This window comes from Nicotiana sylvestris, chromosome 10 (assembly GCF_000393655.2).
Source record: "Nicotiana sylvestris chromosome 10, ASM39365v2, whole genome shotgun sequence".
In the NCBI taxonomy this organism is placed as follows: domain Eukaryota; kingdom Viridiplantae; phylum Streptophyta; class Magnoliopsida; order Solanales; family Solanaceae; genus Nicotiana; species Nicotiana sylvestris.
This window is the reverse complement of record NC_091066.1, coordinates 152,395,726-152,419,485: the sequence shown is the minus strand read 5'-3', so window position 1 is coordinate 152,419,485 and position 23,760 is coordinate 152,395,726. Positions and strand designations below refer to the sequence as shown.

Genomic DNA, 23,760 nt, shown 5'->3' with positions numbered 1-23,760 from the left:
CGGGGGTATACCAGTATTAACAGTAAATCCAGAGTAACAGTCTAAGGGCAGCTTAGAGTCCACAGCAAAACAAAAGAAACTAATATCCAAACTAGGCACACTTGTATCAATAATTGTTGTGGTGCGCAACCCGACCCCAATATATAACAACACTGTTGCGGCGTGCAACCCGATCCATATTATTTGTCATTGTTGCGGCGTGCAACCCGATCTACCCATAACATTGTTACGGCGTGCAACCCGTTCCAATATAACATTGTTGCGGGGTGCATCCCGACCCACATATAATATTGTTGCGGTGTACAACCCAATCCACATATAATATTATTGCGGCGTGCAACCCGACCCACATATAATATTGTTGCGGCGTGCAACCCAATCCACATATAATATTGTTGTGGTGTGCAACCCGATCCAATATAATATTGTTGCGGCATGCAATCCGATCCACATATAAAATCAACAACAATCATAATAAGAGTTCCGACGAGGGATCAATTAGGTCTAGACTATCCCGGCAAGGGATTCGACAGCATAAGTAATTACGTCCCGGCAAGGGAGAAACTACTATAATCAAACTTGTTACAACATCTAACTACCTTAGCTATAACCAAACTTGTTCCAACATCTAACTACCTCAACTATAACCAAACTTGTTCCAACATCTAACTATCTCAGCTATAACCAAACTTGTTCCAACATCTAACTACCTTAGCTATAACCAAACTTGTTCCCCGAGAATAACCATAATCCTTACCCAACACAAAGAGTCATCAACCTAAGCATCCGTAATAATATCAATTAAGAACACAATGCAAGGTTACCACAACTCAACAATAGCCCGACAAAGGGGAAACATATGATCTCTTCTCTTTCTCACTTTTACTTCACAATTCACTTCACAACTCGGGCCAATGCTATAGAGGTTCAATTATCACTTATACTTTCACAATTCGTTATACAACTGGAGCCAACGCTCCTCAATGTTCATAGGTCACAATTCTTTCCACAACTTTACACAACAAATGAAAATCCTCACCAAGACATGAATAATACAACGAAGTCATGAAAATCACAATATAAGACTCACGGTCATGCTCGACACCAACGTATAGATACTCGTCACCATGCCTATACGTCGTACTCAACAAGAAACAAATAGCAAACAGAACACAACTCCTAATCCCTCAAGCTAAGGTTAGACCAAAAACTTACCTCGAATTTTCACGGCCAACTTCAAGCCTCAAACACCGCCTTTCCGTTCGAATTCGGCTCCAAATCAATTGTATCTAGACATAATCGACTTAATAACATTAATAAACGCTAAACAATCCAATTCCAATGCTTAATTATGGCTTTCTAATTATTCTTCCCAAAAGGTCAAAAATTGACTCCGGGCCCGCTTGGTCAAAACACAGGATCGGATCAAAACCCGATCACTCATTTACCCACGAGCCCGAATATATAATTTATTTTGAAATCCGACCCCAAAACGAGGTCAAATTCCCAAATAATCAAAAAGCCCTAACTCTACCTAAATCCCTAATTTTCTACCCTTAATCTCATGTTTTAGGCCTAGAAATCTAGTAGGTGTTGATAAAAATAGAAGAAAACGAGCTTAGGATTACATACCTATGAAGCTATGGTGAAGTTCCTCTTCAAAAATCGCCCAAGAGGTATGGAGAAGATGAAATTTATGAAAAATGATGGAAATCCCGTAATGTATTATGTTTTGGAACTTAAAGTAACTAGGCAAATTTGGTATTCGCGTTCGCGATGAGCTAGGCCTGAGAGACCTTCACGTTCGCGTAAACGGGCTCGCGTTCGCCGAACATTAACTCCTCGAGCCATCGCGACCGCGGCCAGGAGGTCGCGTTCACATAGGGTATAATATCCCTCCTCCTGCCCAGGCTCATAAGCCTTCGCGTTCGCATTATCAGGCCCGCGTTCGCGAAGGGAAGACCCCCCAAAGCTTCGCGTTCGCGGCTTGGGTCACGCGTTCGCGTAGAAGGAAATTTCCTTCGGCATGAATAACTTATCGCGTTCGCGAGGGTCCTCCCGCGAACGCGAAGAAGAAAATACCAGCACACCAGAACTGAAAAACGTGCAACTTTTATGAGTTCAAAAACCATCTGAAACATATCTGAAACTCATCTGATCCCTCGGGGCTCCAAAACAAACATACGTACTAACTCAAAAACATCATATGAACTTATCTGTGCGATCAAATCGCCAAAATAACCCCTTAAACAACGAATTAAACCTCAAAATCAATGAAATATTTCAAAACTTCTTAAAACATCAAATTTTGCATTTAAGGTCTGAATCATGTCAAATGACATCCGTTTCTTACCAAACTTCACAGAATTATCTTAAATCATATATAAGACATGTACCGGGCGTCGGAACTAAAATATGGGCCCGATACCAACATGTTCTAATCAAAATTCATTTCCAAATCCTTTAAACAATTTCAGAAAATAATTTTCTTTGAAAATTCATTTCTCGGGTTTGGGACCTCGGAATTCAATTCCGGGCATATGCCCAAGTCCCATATTTTCCTACGGACTCTCCGGGACCGTCAAATTACGGGTCCGGGTCCGTTAACCCAAAATGTTGACCGAAGTCAAATTAATTCATTTTATAGTCAAAACTTATCATTTTTCACAGATTTTCACATATAAGCTTTTCGGCTACGCGCTCGGACTGCGCACGCAAATCGAGGTGATGCTAAAAGAGGTTTTTAAAACCTCGGAACGCAGAATTCATTTTAAAACAAGTAATGACTTCTTGGGTCATCACATCCCTAAAAGGGAAGATTAGTTTTCCTCCCCTCTTTTCTCTAATATTGCAGAGTCAAATCAGCAATTTTGCAAAAAGAAATTGTGGAATATGGTTTCTCAAATTTTATTATGGATCTTCTTTCTCAAGTATTACTACACGCTAACTTCTTTTTTTATAGTCAATACTATATTAAAAGCACAAAGGTTTTTAGCAAAAGATCATTCGCTTTTTTTATCATTTAAATATAAATTTCACATTAGACAAAACTGTAATTTGATAATTTTTCCTAAAATTTAGGTGTTAAAAAGCAACTAAAATTTTAAACATTAAATCTTTCTTTATTTGAATTATGTAGAAAGTTCTAAGAATTTAGGACCTTATAATTTGTTAAAGATTTCAACTTACTTGTACCTTTCCTTATTTGAACCCTTCCACGTTAATTTTTTTAGTATTATAACTTTAGAATTAACTTATTTCATTTATTGAAAGATGAAATTAGTTGAATTAGCAAAAAATTAATAAATAGATAAATTTAGTTAGGATCTACGTGAAGGAATAAAAAGCATACGAACATGTTATGGAGTACGATAATACGAGAAGGAACATACGATAACAATTTATTTTGGAACACAGTTCATTTAACAACAACGTTCTCTTTAATTATAAATTGAATACTTAACACAATCATGTCGAACAAATTATTTTCCCATTCAAAAGGAAGTTTTTATTCATTGATTTTTTTAAGATATTATTTTAATACTACATTGAATAATTAGAACAAATAAAAATATTTAAGAATATAAAAGTGTTAAAAAAAGTTGTTGGCAAGAGTCACTGAAAATAGTGATTCAAAAAAAAAATGGCACATCTTTGAGAGCAGAATGCCTATTAAAAAAAATTATAATTGCAGTTAAAATTATAAAAATTGTAATGAGCTAATATTTAAAATTTGAATAATGAAAAATAAGTTATTACATTAAATGTTGAGGAAAAGATAATCAAGTGTTTAAATTAAGTTACCCTTTAATGTTGAAAAGAAATAACTAAATCTTTACATTAACTAATTAGCAAAAAAATAAATTTAATTCTTTTTCATATTCATCACATGTAAAATTATTTTTCAACTAACTAAACTCTTAGTATCTGAGAACTTTTGTGGTGCAAGATTTCTTTCCTTTTTTGAGATCAAATATATTATTTAATACTCTATTCACTCCAAAAAGAATAACACTATTTCTTTTTTAATTCCTCTAAAAAATTAATAATACTTTTAAATTTAAAAATAATTAACAATGAATATTTTATTTTATCTTTAATGACAAACTTTTATAGCCACTCAAATATTATGGTATGTGCAAAATCATAAGTTTCAAAAGTCTCCATTAATAGCTACTTTCTTAAATTTCATATCCAGTTAAACTGAATTAAAGCAGATGGATAATATTAATCTAATTCTTTAAAGCTTTGTATTCTTTGATATAATTACACGCACAAAGCGCGTACCCTAAGACTGGTACTATATTAAAAGTACGAAGAACTTAGCGAAATGCCTTTTACGCTTTAAATATAGAGTTCACACTAGAGAAAGTAGTCATTTGATAATTTTTCCTTATTCTAAAGTCAACTAAAATTATTGTTATTAATTATTTCCTTATATAAACAATGTAAAAAGTCCTAATATTTAGGACTTTAAAAAACTAAAATTTAGTACTTATATAGGTGTGCAAGCGTGTACATGTTATAGGAAGATTACTAACGAAGAATTGAAGTATCTAAACTTCTTTTTGAGAACTTTTATAAGCGTGACATGCAAAAGCACACATTTTATAAATTTAGTGTATATAACCGAAATAAAAAGTGTGCAATTATTTTTTATATTAGTTAAAATCTCAAATTATAAATTTCTATTTAAGAGTTGTCTACGAATGTCTGATTTTGGGTTTGCGCTCCAATACCAAATCTTACATTATGATTTAGCAGCTAAATAATACTCTAACAATGTAAATAATTTAACTTATTTTGAGTATATTAACAATATAAATAATGTTTAAGCAAATTTTAACTCGTATCATAATGATATAATAATTTAATTTATATCATTTTATTTCTTTCTAGAAATAAATATTGTTGGATTTAAATATTTCTAACCTACTAAAATTCTTTCTATGATAATTATCTAACAATATATGGAGTATCTTATTGTTATTCGTATTCTTCAACTTAAGTTCAATAGGAATAATATAAAATTTATATTAGGTACTTTGAGCAAATAGAAATTATTCTTAAGGCTATGAGAACATAGTATAGTTACATGATATTTGATAAGTCAGTATATTATTATATACTATTTGAGCTATTAAAATAAATGTGCAACTCATATATCGAAGTTATGTAAAGGCATTAGAATACTTTTGCAAGATATAAATTTTTTCCTTTATTAATGAGGCTAATAGGATCAATAGTTCTTATAAAGATTTTATTTTATAACTCATCACATAGTTTAATAAATTTTTTGTAAATTTTTCAAATTGTATATTCATTGATATGAAGAACACGCGCAACGCACGTACTCTAAAATTAGTTAACTTAAATAGCCTTCTACCCAACCGCTTAAATTAAAAATATCTTACGAATGTATATTATATCTATAATATATGTATAACCATGTATAATTAGTGTATACTCTATGTATAATTACTAAGAAAAATAAACAATGAATACGATCTTCTATTTATGTAAAGATCCATAGCTTTCCCTAAAAATGATTACAGAATTAACACACGGGGAACTTTTTTTCAATACGCTACTTGGCTTCATATCAAGCTTGACTACCATCGTTTTAATATATTTTAAATAACTCTTAATATATTTTCTTCATATCAAGCTTTACTATCACTTGGCTTCACTTTCAAGATTGCTTAATTCTTCAATTGCATAAATTTATCAATAATAAATTGATTAATTACTTACTTTATTTTATTTTTTAAATTTAATATTTTATCTATAATATATAACTGAAATAATTTCATAATAAATATTAATTTTTATTTTTTTACTTTATCCAAAATATAGGATATGTTCTTTTATTATTTTGTATAAAATATATCAATTTTTTTTTTTTGCATTATGTGGAATAAGCAATTAGACTTTTCTTCTATTTTATTTTGAATATAAAGTTTTAATTTTTATATTTTTTAATATGTTGCTTGTAATTGTTTTATTATTATATATCTTTTATTTTGTGTGAATTGATAATGACCTGCGAGACTAATATGAATAGGGGAAGAGAGGAGAATATAATTTATTTTTTAAATTAATTCAAATTTATAAGCTTTATCTCAATTCAAATATTTCAGTAAATTAATTCAAATATATACAATGATATAATTTAATAAGAATATTAAATATAGTGTATTTTAGGTTTCAATTTCAAATTCACTCTTAGCATTACAAATTGTCTATACAAATCTATAATACAGATTTATATTAGATTTTGTTATAAAATCTAGTTGAATTTTGCCTTTAAAGTGTGAAGTAGCATTTCTCGATGTGACACTTGGCTTGACATCATGATTCACTATCATTCTTCTAATATAATATATGAAGTCATAATATGTGTTGGCAACTTCCCAACTTAAAATAAAAAAAGTTTCAGAATAAATAATTTTCAATATATAAAAATTATTGTTTGCTTAAAAAATAGTTAAGTATATTTAAATTCAAAGTCAAAAAGAGTAACTAATTATTAACAATACATAATGTATAACTTAATTTTTTTCTAAAATTCAAGTTCAAAAAGAAACTAATTATTACCTAACCTAACTAACTTTGTCCTAAATTGTCAAGTAGTCTATTGTGAGGCTGCCACTTGGTTTAATTTGGAGGCTTTTTTTTTCCCTCATTTTAATGATATATATATATATATATATAGATTCATAGTACGATTAAGTTACTTAAAAATAACTAGGCAGTGTATATAACAAAAAAAAAAAAAGTAAATTAGATGTTACAACTAGCACTCAATTTAACAATTGGTATCAGAGCAGTTTCTCAAAGATTAGGTTAACGCCTTGAGATGTCTTAAAAAAATGAGAATCTTTCTTCCAAGTCACACCACTAAGAGCCATTTATTATCTTTTTTTGATTCCATATCAAAGATTAATTTCATCTATATTATATATTATTTCTATCTTGATTATATATCTATATTATATTAAGTAGATTGTAGATTTCGATGTATATCTATCAGAACGTGGCTCCAATTCGGTGGTTAATTTATATAACCAACGAAGTTTTTTTTACTGTTTCTTTTATTCCGGTCGATTTTTTTCCCGATATCGTCCCATTAGGATCAATTGCATTAAATACGAATTTTACATAACACCCAAAATTAATGAAGGACAGTTGACCTAACTCTCGGATAGAGTATTAGAACGGAAAAAATAAAATAATTTACTATGCAGCAGAATAGAGCATCAAACTATTTTGATAATAGGAAGAAGATATAATGTATCTTTGTCGAGTAGCAGTCAAAAGAGAAACTTTGCATTTGAAATGAAATCAAATGAAGATTGTGACTTATGAAACTATGGTTATTTTACAATCATGTAGATCTAAATATGATTATTCATGAATTTCTTCCAAAAACTGGTGTCAATGTATTAAGGAGTTACTCGTCTTAGCATGCAAAAGATGATAAAAAAAGATAAGATGGACTAAAAAGATGGCATTTAAATTATATTTAGTAAAAAAGTAAATTATATGTAGTATATATAAGAAACAAATCTTCCATTCATTAGTTTGGCGTAAACAACACTGTGTGCGGATAAATTCTTCTTGCGTTTAACTATTTGTAAACAATGTCCTGTTTATTCTTACCAATATTAATATTTGTTTAGGTAGTGAATGAAACAGTTAAAATATCTTCTCATTGCAACTTTTCTTATATATAAAATTAAAATGTTGAGAATTTCCTTTTATTTATATCTTTTTATAGATGTTTTGGACCTTATGTCCATTAGACACTTGGAGTTGCTTTAACCAATTGGGATTTATTTAACTTACAAGGAAATGCAAGGTTAAACTGGTCAAACTGGAACTGTTCAAAGCAAAATGTACTAATTTCAAATGGAATCAGCTCTTATTGACAGTAAAATTCAAGTGTTCTTTTAACACATGATTAAATTTCAGTAGCTTAACAAGAGTTGGCAAGATTTTCCCATCTTTATGGATAGGGAGAAGAAGAAGACGAACAAATTCAGTATAATCCCACAAGTGGGGTCTGGGGAGGGTAGCGTGTACGCAAACCTTACCCCTACCTAGAAAGTAGAGAGGTTGTTTCCGATAGACCCTCAGCTCAAGAAAAGATGAAAAGGAAGCAGTAGTAACAAGCAATAATAACAACAAGATAATAAGAAACCGAAGCCAAAGGAACAAATAGGGAGAAGAACCTCAGGAAAAAATTGGCTTCACCCTTTAACGGGCTAACTTTAAGGTAATTCAACAGGTTCAATCTGCCATATATCTCTTGCGTATTGATGAATTGTTCGATCACTGCTAAACTTGGACGATCCAGCTGTGTTCAAGATTGACATTTTGGTCCATTTCTGCATTCATTTCAACGATACATGTTTTAAAAACAATACGAATTGCTACCCAAGCTTCTCTTCACATTTGTATAAAGGGCAGCCCGGTGCATTAAGCTCCCGCTATGCACGGGGTCTTAGGAAAGGCCAGACCACTACGCAGCCTTACCCTGCATCTCTTCACGTTTGTATGAATGATATAAAGGAGCTATTTCCTAATCATAGGCATGATTTTCCAAAAAGAAAAGCTTGATAGTATCCTTATGCAGTGCTAATCATATGCTGCAGGTGTTTCCATTTGACATCTAACTGTCAACTTATAGCAGTAGGTATAATGGTGATAACCAGTTTTATCATAGAAAAAGAAGAAACGAATATCATTGAATTCAATCGTTTACAGCAGCCACAGACACAATTGTGCACGGCCAACTGTTTCGCGTGACTAATATGAAACAGAGAAAGACATGGTTAGACAGCATTGACTTTTAGAGACCTCTTATGCTTTACGGGAAGGGATGTATTCAAGACAAGACACAGATCATGCAACATGAATGTGAGTTACTATGAGAAAAAGTATACCTTCTGGTCTCGATATGCTTCATCAACCTTATCTTGGCACTCTATATAGTCAGGGAAATCCTTTCCTACAAGAAAATAGTCAGCACGGCCGTAGCCTTCATTTCCTTCCAAGGATCCAATGAGTTCTTCATAGTTGTAGGGTCCAAAGACGCCTGTCCTAACAAATGCCTTTACTTCTTCAAATCTAGGGTCCGGTATAAACTACATTAAGAAAAATAAGGTAAGCTTCTGTTTTGGTTCAAGAATTCACTTAAAAATATATAGCTTTGTTATGAGTTTGTGCTTGTGCAATATAATTTGTCAATAAAGGATTATGGTGAACCTCACCTTACCCTCGGCTCTTTCCTTACGTAGGCCAGCAATTTCATGAGCCTGAGCTCCAAAGAGAAAGAAATTGTCCTCTCCAACTTCCTCCCTTATTTCAACATTGGCACCGTCTAACGTCCCAATGAGAAGGCATCCATTCATTGCAAACTTCATGTTGCTGGTTCCACTAGCCTCCATACCAGCAGTGCTATTTTAAATAATATCGATATATCAGAGAGGTAAATGACATGTTAGATCAATACAAAATAGTGACTTCATGCAAAAAGCTGTATTATATCGACATTATTTCTAGATACACTGTCCTTGCCTATTATCAAATGCTAACCGATTTGGATGTGCAATGCAATATTTTCCCCCTAAGTTCTAACTATTTAAACCATACTATTCTAGAATGAGATTAATGAGAATTGATGTATATACCATACTAAAGAAGTGTAGGCCAGTAATAACTGCAGACGAAGCTGCGATATGCACTTGGTTCAATGCTCCCATATTTTCATAACAAATCAAATGAATGAAAAATGCATCAAAATGCACAAAGCCGAATCTCTTCAAGGTATGGTAATGTCAGTGTGAAGTATAGACACATGTGACAAATTTTCAACCATTAAACTTAAGATGCGACTGAAAAATATATATATGAACTAGTGAATTAAGTACCTAATATGCTGTGATAGCTCACTACCAGGAATTAGCACTTCTGCTACACTGACATTGTAATCAGGGACAAAGACAACCTGAAATAAGAGCAGATAAATTTTCAAATCTAATGCACCATCTTCGACCTATAACAGGTATAACCACAGGAGTGATTACTAGTATATCAGGTATTTACTGATTCAGAGAGAAACCATCATAAAAATCACATTCTACAAGACTGTAAGGCACAAACCCGAGCAGATTACTAGACTACAACATCCAGTTTCAAGTACTTCTATAATTGCAGATGTACATAAGCATATAAGTACTACAGAAGCATACTGTATTTTGCTAAAAGATGACCATACTTAAATTATTTGAAAGGTTGCAAAATTTTAAGGCATTTATCGTTAACTAATGGTAAAATGGTTAGTAAGATCTTTGAAAATCTTTAAGCAAACATCGGTTTGACTCGTCCAAATCATACCTTCAAAAGATCACCAATCTCAGGATCATGATTCACTGTTGCCCCAACATCAGTGATAAATTTTACAATCCTCTTGGCCTGAACATATGTAGCAAATGCTTTTCCTCCAAATACGCAAACTCGAGGGACAAACTTTTCTTTTCTCTCTTCAGGGCTCATTTCTTTCATCTTCTTATAGCGATAAACAATTCCGAATATATTTAATAGCTGCCGCTTATACTCATGAATGCGCTTGATCTGGAAATAGAGAAGCATGGTTATGTATGAAATCTAGAAAGAATTAAAAGTAGAGGAAGAAAGTGCCACAGAGATTCAATATTTAGTTATCGAAGAATCAAAACATTCAACAACATACCCAGTATTATCCCACACCGTGGGGTCCGGAGAAGAGTCAAAACATTGAAAATTAAATTGGTGAGCGAGAAAACCGATATTATTCACCTGAACATCAAACATTGCATCAGGACTGACCACGTATCCAGTTTTTTCTTTAATGAGAGAGACAATCTTCATTTTGTTGCTTCTTTTTGCCTTCCTCCACTCTGACTGGAGTTCTTCATTATCAGCAAACTGTTGACAGTTAAATGCCTGAAGTTAGTAACCGTTCTTTCAAAAATAATAGCTGACAATATGTATATTTTTTGTATGTAATATGTATTATATACGTATAATATTTATACACTTTTTGGCTAGCAATGCAATCAGTTTCAGCCGACTGGCAAATTTTGTATTTTACCCAACATTTTATATGTTCTTATCCTGTTTATACAGATCTCACTCCATATAGAAGGACCGATGGAAAGAACAAAAAGGAAAAGCCCGCCGAACAACTGTGTAGGAATCAATAAGAACACAATCAGATACAATTCGATACCTTTCTAAGCTCTGCCAATTTTTCAGTGTTTACTAACCAGTCATCAGATCCTGTCCACTTAGTTATAATGTCACTCAACTCTGGGTTACAGAAACTTAGCCATCTTCTTGGCGTTACACCATTTGTCTTGTTTTGGAATTTCTCTGGCCATAACTGTCAAGAAACAAAGTGTTTGCATCAGTCAAAACAGCATTGCGGTGGAGAACAGAAAATGATATCCGCCAATTCTAGTGTGTGATATAATCTTGGTACCTCGTAAAATTCATTGAAAACTTCCTTTTTAACTATTTCACTATGAATCTCAGCAACACCATTAACTGCATGCCCACCAACTACACATAGATTTGCCATGCGAACCACTTGTTGTCGATTTGGATCCGACCCAAATATCCGTGCTATTTTTGCTTGAGGATCCTCCGCCTCTACTTTCTTAACCTCAGTTTCCTCCTCTTCGGCCGTAGTTTCTGCTTTTAATGCCTCAGTTTCCTCATCCTTAGTGTCATCTTTACCTCCTTCTTGTTGTTCTACTTCTTGTGTTTCTTCTACCTTTGGTTCTTCTGCTTGTTCTTTGCCTTCCTCGAATTTTATAAGCAACTCCAAAACAGAACTTGGTATTTCAACATTTTCCAGAATCCTCATTTGGTTTAGCTTCTCTTGCAACAAGTCAAGATCTTCAGTACCATATTCAGCAACTATAGTATGCAAGAGCTGCAAAACCATCCCCTCCAATTCAGTTTTAGAGATCAAGAAGTCAAGGAAAAATCTCTAAAAGCATACTGTACATACGAGCACTCAGCACACATCACGAAGTCCGGGAAAGTATCCACAGGAAACAGTTTGCAGAAAGAAAGAAGTAAACATAACATGCAGAGCAGCACCAAATTTGCCCTTAGGAGGTGGGGTGGCATTGAATATGTAATGGCTACGGTTCAAAATGTATAATCAACTTAATCCTAGAACTGAAATAAAGTTTCAACTTTACCTCCTCATCTATCATTGCTATGATCTCCACGTGCCGAGGAAGCAGTTCCCGAAGAAGTGTCAAACTCCATTTCTCCAGTGCCTCAGGTAGAACAGTGTGGTTAGTGTACGCCACAGTTCTGTCAAAGATAAAACAGTGTCACAGGAATAGAGCTACTGAACTTACATGACTACTTACAAGCGAAGAATCATCTATGCTCAAAGGCAAATCCAAAGGCAATCTAACTATAATATTAAATTGATTATTCAGCTAAAAAGCATTTGTCTGATGCAATAAGGTAAGAGAACCTTTGAGTAATTTCCCATGCCTGCTTCCAGCTCAAACCTTTAACATCCATCAACACCCTTAATATTTCTGGAATGCAAAGTGTTGGATGTGTGTCATTCATCTGTACTGCAACCTTTTCAGGGAACTGATCCCAATTCACTGTATTTCCTGATCTCCTCTCGAACCGTGCAATAATGTCCTGTAGAGAAGCAGAACATAGTGTGTATTGTTGCTTCAACCTGAGCGTCTTTCCCTCAAGTGAATCGTCACCTGGATATAAGATATAGCAAATCTGATCCAAAATACAACAAGACACAGAACTTTAGTGGATCCTCTTCATTTGGTGAATAAACTGAATTTGCAGTAAATGCACATTCATGCTTTGGAATAGCACAGTATTAATAAGACAAACAGAAGTACACCTTTTCAGCCTTTTTCTGGGCCTCATATGCTTTGGCATGGTCTCCATCGTTAAAAGCACGTAAATCAAAAGCTTCGGCAGCTAGCTTTGTTGACCACAGTCGAAGGTTAATCGTTGTTTTCGTTTTATATCCTGGTATTGGGACATCATAGGCAACAGCAGTTATATCTTCTCCTCCAACCCATTCCTTCCTCCCATCAGCTCCTTCAATGACTTTCCCGTAGAATTTTACAGGATATGAAATATCATTCCTCACAATTTCCCATGGATTTCCCATCTGAGATAATAACAGTCCTATTACTTTGGAATATAGCCAGAAAAATATATAAAAGCTATTGAAATATGAAAAGTCGACATATCATTCAGTGTTTAAAATTGCGACAAGTATAAAAAGTCGACATATTGTACCTCAAGCCAATTTTCAGCAACTTCCTCCTGGCCATCCATTGTAATAAGCTGTTTGAAAAGTCCATATCGGTATCTAAGTCCGTAACCCCATGCAGGGTAGTTCAGCGTTGCCATTGAGTCCAGAAAGCAAGAAGCAAGTCGTCCTAAACCTCCATTCCCTAAAGCTGCATCTGGTTCCTGTCAGTCATTACACTAAACAGCTTAAGCTAATTTCAGTAGACTACTATCCCAAGTATGTCACACATCAGATTATTCCTAAGTGGAAGGTACACATCCTCAACTATGTTGATGTGTTATTTAGATCTTTCCGGTGAGCATATCAATCAAGAACTTGTGCTATTCAGAAACGGAAGCTAGTAGCTCTTCAACGTTTCTTGTTTTAAAGCAAAGTCTAAGTGTCAGTAATAACCAAATCAGGTTGTATCAAAACAAGACACAGATTCAATTGAACAGAAACTACTGTCTAGTGGCTAACCATCAACAAAAATAAGTTTAGACATCAGACCTGTCTCGCTACATCTTCTAAGCTATATCCGATCTTAGTTAAAGCATCTGCATAAGGTCCAGTTAGCCCCAAGTTTCCAATTGCATTAAGTAAAGCTCTTCCCTGTAAGCACCAAAAGCATATTAAAATAACTCACTCCAACAAACAATCTCTGAAGTTATACTGCTCAATAAAGAGGAAGCCTAACCTGTAGGAACTCCATAGACAAATAATAGGCCTGTTTTGCATTAATCTTTTCGTTTAAGTCGTATGTTGCATTCCAATTTATAATGAGCATATCACGAACGCTCTCTGCAGTTGCATAGTATGCCTTGGGAAGTTCAAACTTCTCAGGAGAGAAAGATGGCGTGAACTCTGCATGATACTTTATACTTGATAAAACAGATGTGGAGTCTGGCTGGAAAACATCCAATGTGAATCCTGAAAATACCAATAACAAATCACTGTAAGGAGTGAGAATGCCACTGCATTTGAAATTCTCAAATTCCACCACTCTAAACAAGCACAATATTTAGCTCATGAAAGAGAGTGAGATTCAGTTTATAGTAAAATTCCCAATAATGTATCAGTCACACTAAAGTTACAAGGCTATAGAAGTGAAATTTGAATCAATAGTGTTTGTAATAGTCAAGGGGACAACAAAAGTTAGCTCGTGAGATAAGGATTGTCCAAGACTATATAAGGAGACAAACCCCAAAAGCTGGCCCATGAAATGAGAATTATCCAAGACCATATAATGAGATAACAACTTATTCCATCCACCATTCCAGGACTCTAACACCCCACCAATGCAGGACTCTAACATCCCACTAATGCAAGACTAACACACCGCATGTCCAAGCTGGACATCTAGAGCGTGGATAATATAAGATGAACAGAAGCGAATGCAGCATATTAGCTACGGAATTTTACACAAATAGCCAGCCATATTCATTGTCTACTTTTTTTAACCATAGAAATAGATTATACATTGATTATACACAATTATACATAGATAATACATAAATTATGCATATATCCATATTCATTGTTTACTTTTTCTAGCCATATAAATAGATTATACATTGATTATAAACAATTATATATAGATAATACATATATTATACCTCCACTGGCTAATTTTAGTTTAAGCGGTTGTATGAGCGGCTATTTGGGTTAATTCATCTATTAGCTATGGATTCGGCCAGAGGCAGAGCTAGGATTTGAACCTTATGGGTTCGGGATTATAATTCTTTTAAGTTACTGGGTTGTAAATTAATAATTTATACATATTCATTGGATTTCTTAATACAAATACAAAGTTTGAATAAAAGCTACGGGGTTCGGCCGAACCTGCAATCAACACCGTGGCTCCGCCCCTAAGTTCGGCTTCGGCTTAGACATTGTATATGTATTAGGATATCTGCTAAATACGTACAGATATTAAATTTCAAATCTAATAACTCAAATGGTGAGTTCAAAGGCATCTCGACCCCATAAAGTTCAAATCCAGGATCGGAAATGCTGAAGATGGGGACCCAACATTGGATAAATAAAAAATTAGGATGAGTCCTACTCTGACATCATATTAAATAAATGAACGTTGGGCATAAGTCAACATTAAAAATTAGCTAATGCGGTGGATTGTCCGAAAAATCATACTAAGAATACAACTCATTCATTTAACTAATGTTAGACTCTAAAACATGAACTCCAAAAGTTCAAAAATTTTAGTGCATGACCAATGAAAATTATGTCAGTACCTTCATCAGAGGAAGAATCCTTCATCTTCTGTTTTTGATCACTAGCCACATTGCTAACATAAAAGCTTCTTCTTCTCCAATTATACAATAAAAAACTCCTTCTACCCAACAAAAGATTTGGGTTTTTGCTTCTGAAATTGTTGAAGGTAGAAATACTTGAAATGGAAGTAGTGCATGAAATTGAGTTCACTCCAGAGACTGCTGAAGTTGCCATGTCTCTGAACTGAACTAATTGTGTACACTCCAATGTCTTCAAAATGCTAAATTCTCAGTATTTCAGATATAAATCTAACTGAACAGAATAATTTTAAGAGCAGAGAGGTACTGGAGTTGGTGGAGGAGGAACAATGGGGCAAGGCACAAGTGCATGTTGAAAATGAGATAATAAATCGGATTCGTCGTTTTCTTGGAAACAGGTATCTTTGTTTGATTTTGATATTTTTGGAAATGTGCGGACAGTAGTAATCAACCAATTGGCCATTTAGATATTTTTGGGAGTTAGAATTTTGCGTAATTTCTACAAGCTGATGGTGACTAGAGGAGAAATTACTGAGTTAAATTCCGGAAATAGTACAACAACAAACGAGCGGGCTGTGAGGAGCGTAGTTTGCTATCTCAAGAGGTAGAGAGACGGCTTCCAATAAAACCTCGACTTAGGAATATAAAAGGAAGCAACAAACAAAATACAACAATAACAATGTAATAGGACAAAGAAAGCAAATGGTCAAGTAAGGACAAAGATCTAGGAAGAGGGAAATACAAGAATAGTGTCAATACTTCCGGTAAGAATGACACTAGTAGAAAGCTAATACTAGTATTAATACTGCAGGTGAGACTAAGAGAAACTCTCGACTACTGTCAACCCACAACTCTAATACTCGACCTCCGCACCTTCCTATCGAGGGTCATATCATCGGTAGGCTGAAGTAGCGTCATGTTCTGCCTAATCACCTCTTCCCATTACTTCTTAGGTCTCCATCAACTCCTCCTCTGATCCTCCATGGTCAACATCTCACACCTCCTAATGGGGGTATTGGTATCTCTTTTCCTTAGATGCTCGAACCATGTCAACCTCGATTCCCGCATCTTGTCTTCCATAGGAGCCACACGCACCTTGTCTCTAATAACTTTGTTCCCGATTTTATCTCTCTTGGTATACCCACACATGTATCTTAACATCCTCATTTCCGCTACTTTCATCTTCTGGACATGACACTTCCTGACAGGCCAACACTCGGCTCCATACAATATCGCCGACCTAACTACCTCCTTGTAGAACTTGTGATACATTTTTATCACACAAAACACCATATGCGAGTCTCAATTTTATCCACCGGCACTCCAATACGATGAGTAATATCTTCGTCAATCTCACCATTATCTTGTATTACAGACCCAAGAAATTTAAAACTATCTCTCTTAGGGATGACTTATGTATCAAGCTTCACTTCCACTTCAGCTTCATGTGTCCCGACACTGAACTTGCACTCCAAATATTTTGTTTTCGTCCTACTCAACTTGAAACTTTTAGACTCTAGGGTCTGTCTCCATACCTCTAACCTAGCGTTAACTCCACAACACGTCTCGTCAATCAGCACTATGTCATCTGCAAATAATATACACCATGGCACCTTCTCTTGGATGTGTCACGTCAGCATATCCATTGCCAAAGCGAATAGGAATGGGCTAAGAGTTGATCCCTGGTGCAATCTCATCACCACTGAAAAATAATCCTTGTTTCCTTCCACAGTCCTCACCCTAGTCTTAGCTGCTTCATACATATCTTTGATCACCCTATTGTACACTTTCGGAACTCCACTAGCCTTCAAACATTTTCATAAAAACTACCTTGGGACTTTGTCATAAGCTTTTTCTAGGTCAATGAACATCATATGTAAGTCCTTCTTCCGCTCCCTCTACTGTTCTATCAATCTCCTCACAAAATGAATAACTTCAGTAGTTAACCGCCCCGGCATGATTCCAAATTGATTTTCCGAGATAGACACACTCCTTCTCACCCTCCTCTCCACCATCTTCTCATACACTTTCATAGTGTTACTCGACAGTGAAAGTACAAGGGGGAGGTGAATTATTGATTTGTCTTTTTATATCATAAGTAGTTGACTAGTTTACTAATAACTAGGGATTCTAGTTTATTTTACACTCCTTTTTACTTGAGTTTTGATTAAAAATTTATACAAATAGTCCTAAAGGCTTACATGTTGTACTTGTTCGTATGGTTTGATCAAAAAAGTGACAAGTAGTCAAAACCAGCTCAAAAAGGAGTGAAACATGTCACACCTCTTTTTTTACTACACCCCGTAAAGGGTATAAATATAAGGGAGTTTTTCCAATTAAAGGACAATCGAAACGGGATCGTTTATTTATTAAAATCAGAGTCGCCACTTGGGATAATTTATGGTGTCCCAAGTCACCGGTTAAAATCCCGAATCAAGGAAGTTGACTCTTATTTATGGTCCGCGAACACAGAAATCCGGGTAAGGAATTATGTTAACCCGGAAGAAGGTGTTAGGCATTCCCGAATTTCGTGGTTCCAGCACGGTCGCTTAGCAATTTATACTTGGCTTATTAAATTTGTCTAATTACTGACTTTAGATCTTTTGTGCATTTATCTATTAACCGCTTTAAATCACTTGATTATTGAGTTATGCGTACGTATACTCTTTTCCTTTGGCAAGTCAAAAATCATGTCATGCGAACGTGTCTGTAAGCACGTGATTTTTGCCCTATGAAAGAATTACTCCCAAAAATTCAAAATAAAACGATTTTTCTTGGTGCGCAATTTTGAGAATTTTTGTGACATTTTGGATAATTATTTGTATTTGTCTGTGCATGTTTATTTGTTAAATTAATAAAAAATACAAAAATATGTCGCATTTGCATTTAGGATTTAATTCTACAATTAGGAATAATTAGGTTTGTTTTACAAGAATGAAAATTACAAAAATATGCATCGTTTGCATTTTTAGCATTTAATATCCAATTGTACAATTTTATGCTTAATTATTACTTAATTGTGTGTTAATTGTTATTGGGAGTTAATTTGCGCTTTTATAAATTAATTTAGTTCTAGATGATAATTTAAGGATTTTTAGAATTTAGTTTTAGAAACATAAAAGAAGAAAAGAGAGCAAAAATATAAAGAAAATCGAAATTGGGCTCTTCTTCAATGTCAAACCACAGGCCCAAAAAATACCCAACCTTCCCCATGACCCGGTCCACTTCAAACCGGGTCGACCCAGTCCATAACCCAAATACCCAACACCCCTATCTCCCTATCCTACATTTCACAAAAAACAAAAGAAAACCAAACCCTAAAAACTAAACCAATCTGCCCCCCTCCTTCTTCTTCCTCTCCAAGACCACACCCCTCCAACATGGCAGCCATGGCTGCTGCCCTTTCCCCCTCACGCCTCACCCTCAACACACACACAGCAACATACACGCACACACTCACACCTCACAACCCGGACTGCTGCTTCTGCCTTCATCTTCTTCGTCATCCCCGCTGCAACTGTTTCGTCTTCGTCATCGTCGAGCTTGAGCTCGACACCCATGGCTGTTGCTGCGTCTTCTTCTCCACCCCGTCACCTACTGTTTCTTTTGTGTCGTCTTCAACCAAACGACCCTATTGTCCCGTCGCTGTTGCTCCAAAACCAAGCTGCTTCTGCTGCTCCTGCTGCATCCAGCCTCATCAAACAGCTGGTTCGAAACCAAACCCCATCGCCACTGCTTCGTCTTCGACCACCAACAGCACAAGAATCCCTCGTATTCATCATTGACTGCTCGTGGAGTGTTCAAAGGAGTTTCCAGTCGTCCAGCATCGCTTCTGCTGTGTTGCTGCTGCTTCGTCAAGCATTTGATTCCAAACAAACCCCATCGCTACTGCTTCACCCTTTTCCGTCGCCTCCAGTCCAAAAAACGAGACTTAACCATCTCGTTTGTTCGAGCTTTGGTCAGGTTTGTCGAAGCAGTCCATACACAGTCGGGGACGTCGAGTTGCAGTGCGTCGAGGTTGTCATTCGAACCCAATCCCTTTTAATATGGTAGGATTCCGACCTATTTTTTGTGTTGTTGTTAGCTTTCATTCATCTTCTGTTCAATTCTCGTTCCGGGTAAGAAATTAAATGTTTGGTTTGTTCTAATTTTTCTTCTTCTTTGTATCGTTGCATATTTCAAGTTAGGAAGTTCAATCAGTCTTGTATAAAACTGTGGCTATTCCCATAAGTGTTTATTATTGTTATTGGTTCAAATGGTGTCGTTTTGTGTATTGTTTAGTTTCCTGCTTTTTGTTGTTCATCATACGATTTCAGTTTGCATTCCGTTTCCATTAATTGTGATTCATGTTGTTTCAGTTGTTAATATTGTTGTCTCCTTGCTCGTTCATTTGTGTCTAAGTTAACCAGGATTGGTTCCCAATATAGTTAACTTATTCCCATTAATTTGATGTTGTTGTTCAATCTGTGTTCATGGGATTTGTTGTTTAAATTTGTTTAGAAATTGGTCATATTTGTTGTATTTTGGTTGGAATTAATTAGGTGAATTGGTTATAGCTGATGGGGTTAGATTGGTAAATTGCAGTACGTTCAGGGGTAAAATGGTAATTTCAGTAATGTCGGAGGGGTATTTTTGGAATTGAACATTTGAACAATTATTTAATCTGAGTGCTCTGTCCACTAGGTATTAACAATATTAAAATAATACATTGTGGGGGACAAGACATAAATTAGTGGGGAGGTGATATAATTGTTTAATATAATGGGGGACAAGACATAATGTAGTGGGGGAATAATGTAATTGTTTAAGTTAAGCATGTGGGACAAGATATAATGGGGTGGGGTTGATATATTTGTTTAATGTAGTGGGGGACAAAACATGTAGGCATGAGGGACAAAATATGTAGGCATGGGGGACAAGGGAATTAAATAAGAAAAACATTAAGTAGTGGGGACAAAGCATGCAATTAGGGGAATATTTCGGGTTAGTGGTTCAAGACAAGAGTCTTGCTATAAATAAGAGTCATTTTGACATAGAAAGGAGGAGAGGATTGGAGAACATTTTGGAGAGGATTATTATTACGGGTTGGGGAGAACATTTTTTGAGAGAGGAATACATTCTGAAAATCTGAAGAGAGTGTGGTAGAGTTTAAAAAGAGAAAACAAAAACAAAGTGAGAAACGAGTTTAGTTTCGGGTTTAATACACACGTGGGTTGTTGTTGTTTAGTTTGTTTACAAACTTTTGGGTTTGTTCTATTGAGCTTGTTTGGTTTTCTTCAAATTTTTCTGGGCCTTGAATCTGGTTCGAATTGCTGTTGTTGGGTTGCTGTTGCGTTGCTGTGTTATTACTGTTGCTGACTTCTACTTCTCTTCTTCTTGTATTGCCATTTTCAGGTACACATTTGTACACTCTTGGCTTGAGGCGAAATGAAATATTGACCAGGCTTTGCTCCTGTTGAATTCCTCCTGTTTAGATTTGTGTTTGAATAGAATTTTTCTTTCTTTGTATAAAAATGTAGTTGATTGATTAATGAGTAATGGGGTTGCATATGTATAATAACTCCTTCATCTAATAATGTTAGTTTAAATTAATCAAAGAATAGTTAATTTGTTTTGATATTATTGTGTGTCAATCTCATGTTCTAGTGTTATTAAATAATAGAATATAGAACGAAAGCAATCTCTCTTTGTACAAACTCGATTGCAATTTTCCATTTGCATTAGCCGTAAAATAATAACTAATAAGTTACGTCTTTTTCAGCATGTAATTAATTGAGAGATTTTCTTTTATTTTAGAAACGAACTTAATAGAAAAAATGTAGTCACTATAGGTTTATCCTTTTAAATAAAAATGAGACGAGCCTCGCCAAATAAAACGCACAGATTGCGGGGCCCTCACAAAATGTATGTGTTAATTACTTAGAACTCGGGATCGGCCGCTTAGAGAACTCCACGGCCTTACCCAAAATAATAAATACGCTAATCGCTTTAGGCGCGCATTTTAATAATCTTACCTTCTTAAACTCGGGTGTGCATTTCATGCGACCCAAATCCAAATCCCAAAACATTGAATAAAAATGTGTTCCGGATTGCGGGTGCATTTCATGTGACGCAATCCAAAGACATGTTTTTAAATGATGTTCACATTCTTTTAAAATATAATAATAAAAGCGGTAAAGAGTTAAAACTTGCACATGAGCGCATAATTGTATAAAATCAGGTAAACAAGCCGAATATGACAGTTGAGCGACCGTGCTAGAACCACGGAATTCGGGAATGCCTAACACCTTCTCCCGGATTAACAGAATTCCTTATCCGGATTTCTGGTACGCAGACTGTAATACAGAGTCATTCTTTTCCTCGATTCGGGATTAAATTGGTGACTTGGGACACCCTAAATCTCCCAAGTGGCGACTCTGAAATAAATAAACAAATCCCGTTTCGATTGTCCTCTAATTGGAAAAACTCCTTCACCCCTCGCGGGGGCGGAAAAAGGAGGTGTGACAGTGTCCATAATTAATAACGCTTTGTTCATTAATAAAGTTTAGCCGAAGTTACGCGAACATATACTCTGATTTATTTTTAAAGAAATTGTAACCGTGTCACGCGGACGTGTCCACAATCACGATGATATTTTAAACGGCCCTAAAGGTTTCTCTACGAATATTTATTATTTTACCTCTACATTGTGAAATTAACACAGAGCCATTTGTTACTAAGTGTCTAACTATGGCTTGCCTCAAATCTATTTGACGGAATCCAGTTAATTAAGCACTAATGGAATTTGAACCCTTACTATCGAATGAGTGACTTAATCCAAGCTCGTTCAACTACAGGGTTGTCACCAAAATAACACTAATTCAATTAATAAGAGAGCCCAAATAAGACAGGCCCAATTACTTAAGTGGCGCATTCGTTCAGGATTAAAGAGGAACAAATGGGCTCTAATCATGAGCCCACAAAAATGTGAATACAAGCCATTCCCCTTTTGTTTCAACATGGGTTCGAAATCCAAACCACAAGGCAAAGTAAAATTATTTTTTAAAACAAACTGACGCAAGACCAATCAAGACCCGAGATCCTGGACATCAGACCATCATATTCAAACAAATCAGCCCTTCAACTAATTCAACAAAAGCAATTACGCGAGATTCTACACCTGATTAAACCATTTCAATGACAAATTACACCTCATGAGACTGCTAAATAAGTGAATCTAAACTTGAACAATTGACTCATATTTAACATGTTTACAGATAATCAAGGTAATTCTATATACGTCTCAGACCCTGAAGTGACGAGCCGAAACATTTTTCTTGCCCAATACACTATAAAACTGAATACTAAACATTTTTCTTGATGTTTAAGTACATCAAGCCTGCCGTGACAGTTCAAATAAATTACACAACAAAAGAAGCTTTCATACAGTCTACATTACTCGATTTTCATGATTGATGGTAAAGCACAACTACTGATTCGACTAAACAAATTGTTCATCAAGCTTCTATGATAGTCCAGGATCAGATTCAGGGATAGGAGTTCAACATGCCCAAAACCAACATTTAGCTATGAGATATTTGATAGAAAATGGAGTCACCCACCAATTACAAACAAATACATCTCTCAGAAGGATACTATCACCAACCAGCAGAATACAATGCACTATATGATTCCAAAATAAGGCAATTAAAACAAAATAAAGCTAAATCAATTAGCAAACAATGGTGACATTATGCTCAAATTTCCAGATTTTTATTTCATCTTTGAATCAGGCCTCACATTAGATAGAACTCAGAGATAATGTACCTGGGAATAAGGAGAAAGCAAGAAGGAGTAAAGATCAGTAGGCAGCAGCAACAGAACAAAATCTCAAACTCAGCAGCAGTAGTAAGCTCAGAAATGACCAATGAAACCAGCCTTGAACCCAACTTTAAACCAGCAGAAATAACCACTGATACCCAGCAATAAAAAAAATAGCCAAAATTTGAACCAAACTTTTGAAAACCAACCAAGCTCAAACCATTTTAGCCCTCGATTGTTTAGAGATCGTTTCAGAAGTGAGAGCCTCAAGAATTATAGAAAAACTTTCAATGGAACAGTGATTTTTGTTTTTTCTAGTTGTTCTGATTTCTCCTATATTTT

General features: G+C 35.0%; 1 protein-coding gene across 1 annotated transcript; it reads right to left on the bottom strand.

Annotated features, from left to right (window-relative positions):
• Positions 1-7,899: 7,899 nt before the first annotated feature.
• On the bottom strand, positions 7,900-16,057 carry LOC104227105 (alpha-1,4 glucan phosphorylase L-2 isozyme, chloroplastic/amyloplastic). Its single transcript, XM_009779242.2, has 15 exons — positions 15,601-16,057; positions 14,046-14,278; positions 13,859-13,960; positions 13,354-13,530; positions 12,947-13,222; positions 12,545-12,816; positions 12,258-12,375; positions 11,528-11,983; positions 11,276-11,428; positions 10,843-10,971; positions 10,402-10,638; positions 9,936-10,012; positions 9,276-9,462; positions 8,949-9,149; positions 7,900-8,390 (listed from the first exon to the last, which is right to left on the bottom strand). The coding sequence occupies exons 1-15, from the start codon at positions 15,812-15,814 to the stop codon at positions 8,274-8,276; spliced, it is 2,949 nt and encodes a 982-aa protein (XP_009777544.1). The 5' UTR covers positions 15,815-16,057; the 3' UTR covers positions 7,900-8,273.
• Positions 16,058-23,760: the final 7,703 nt, after the last annotated feature.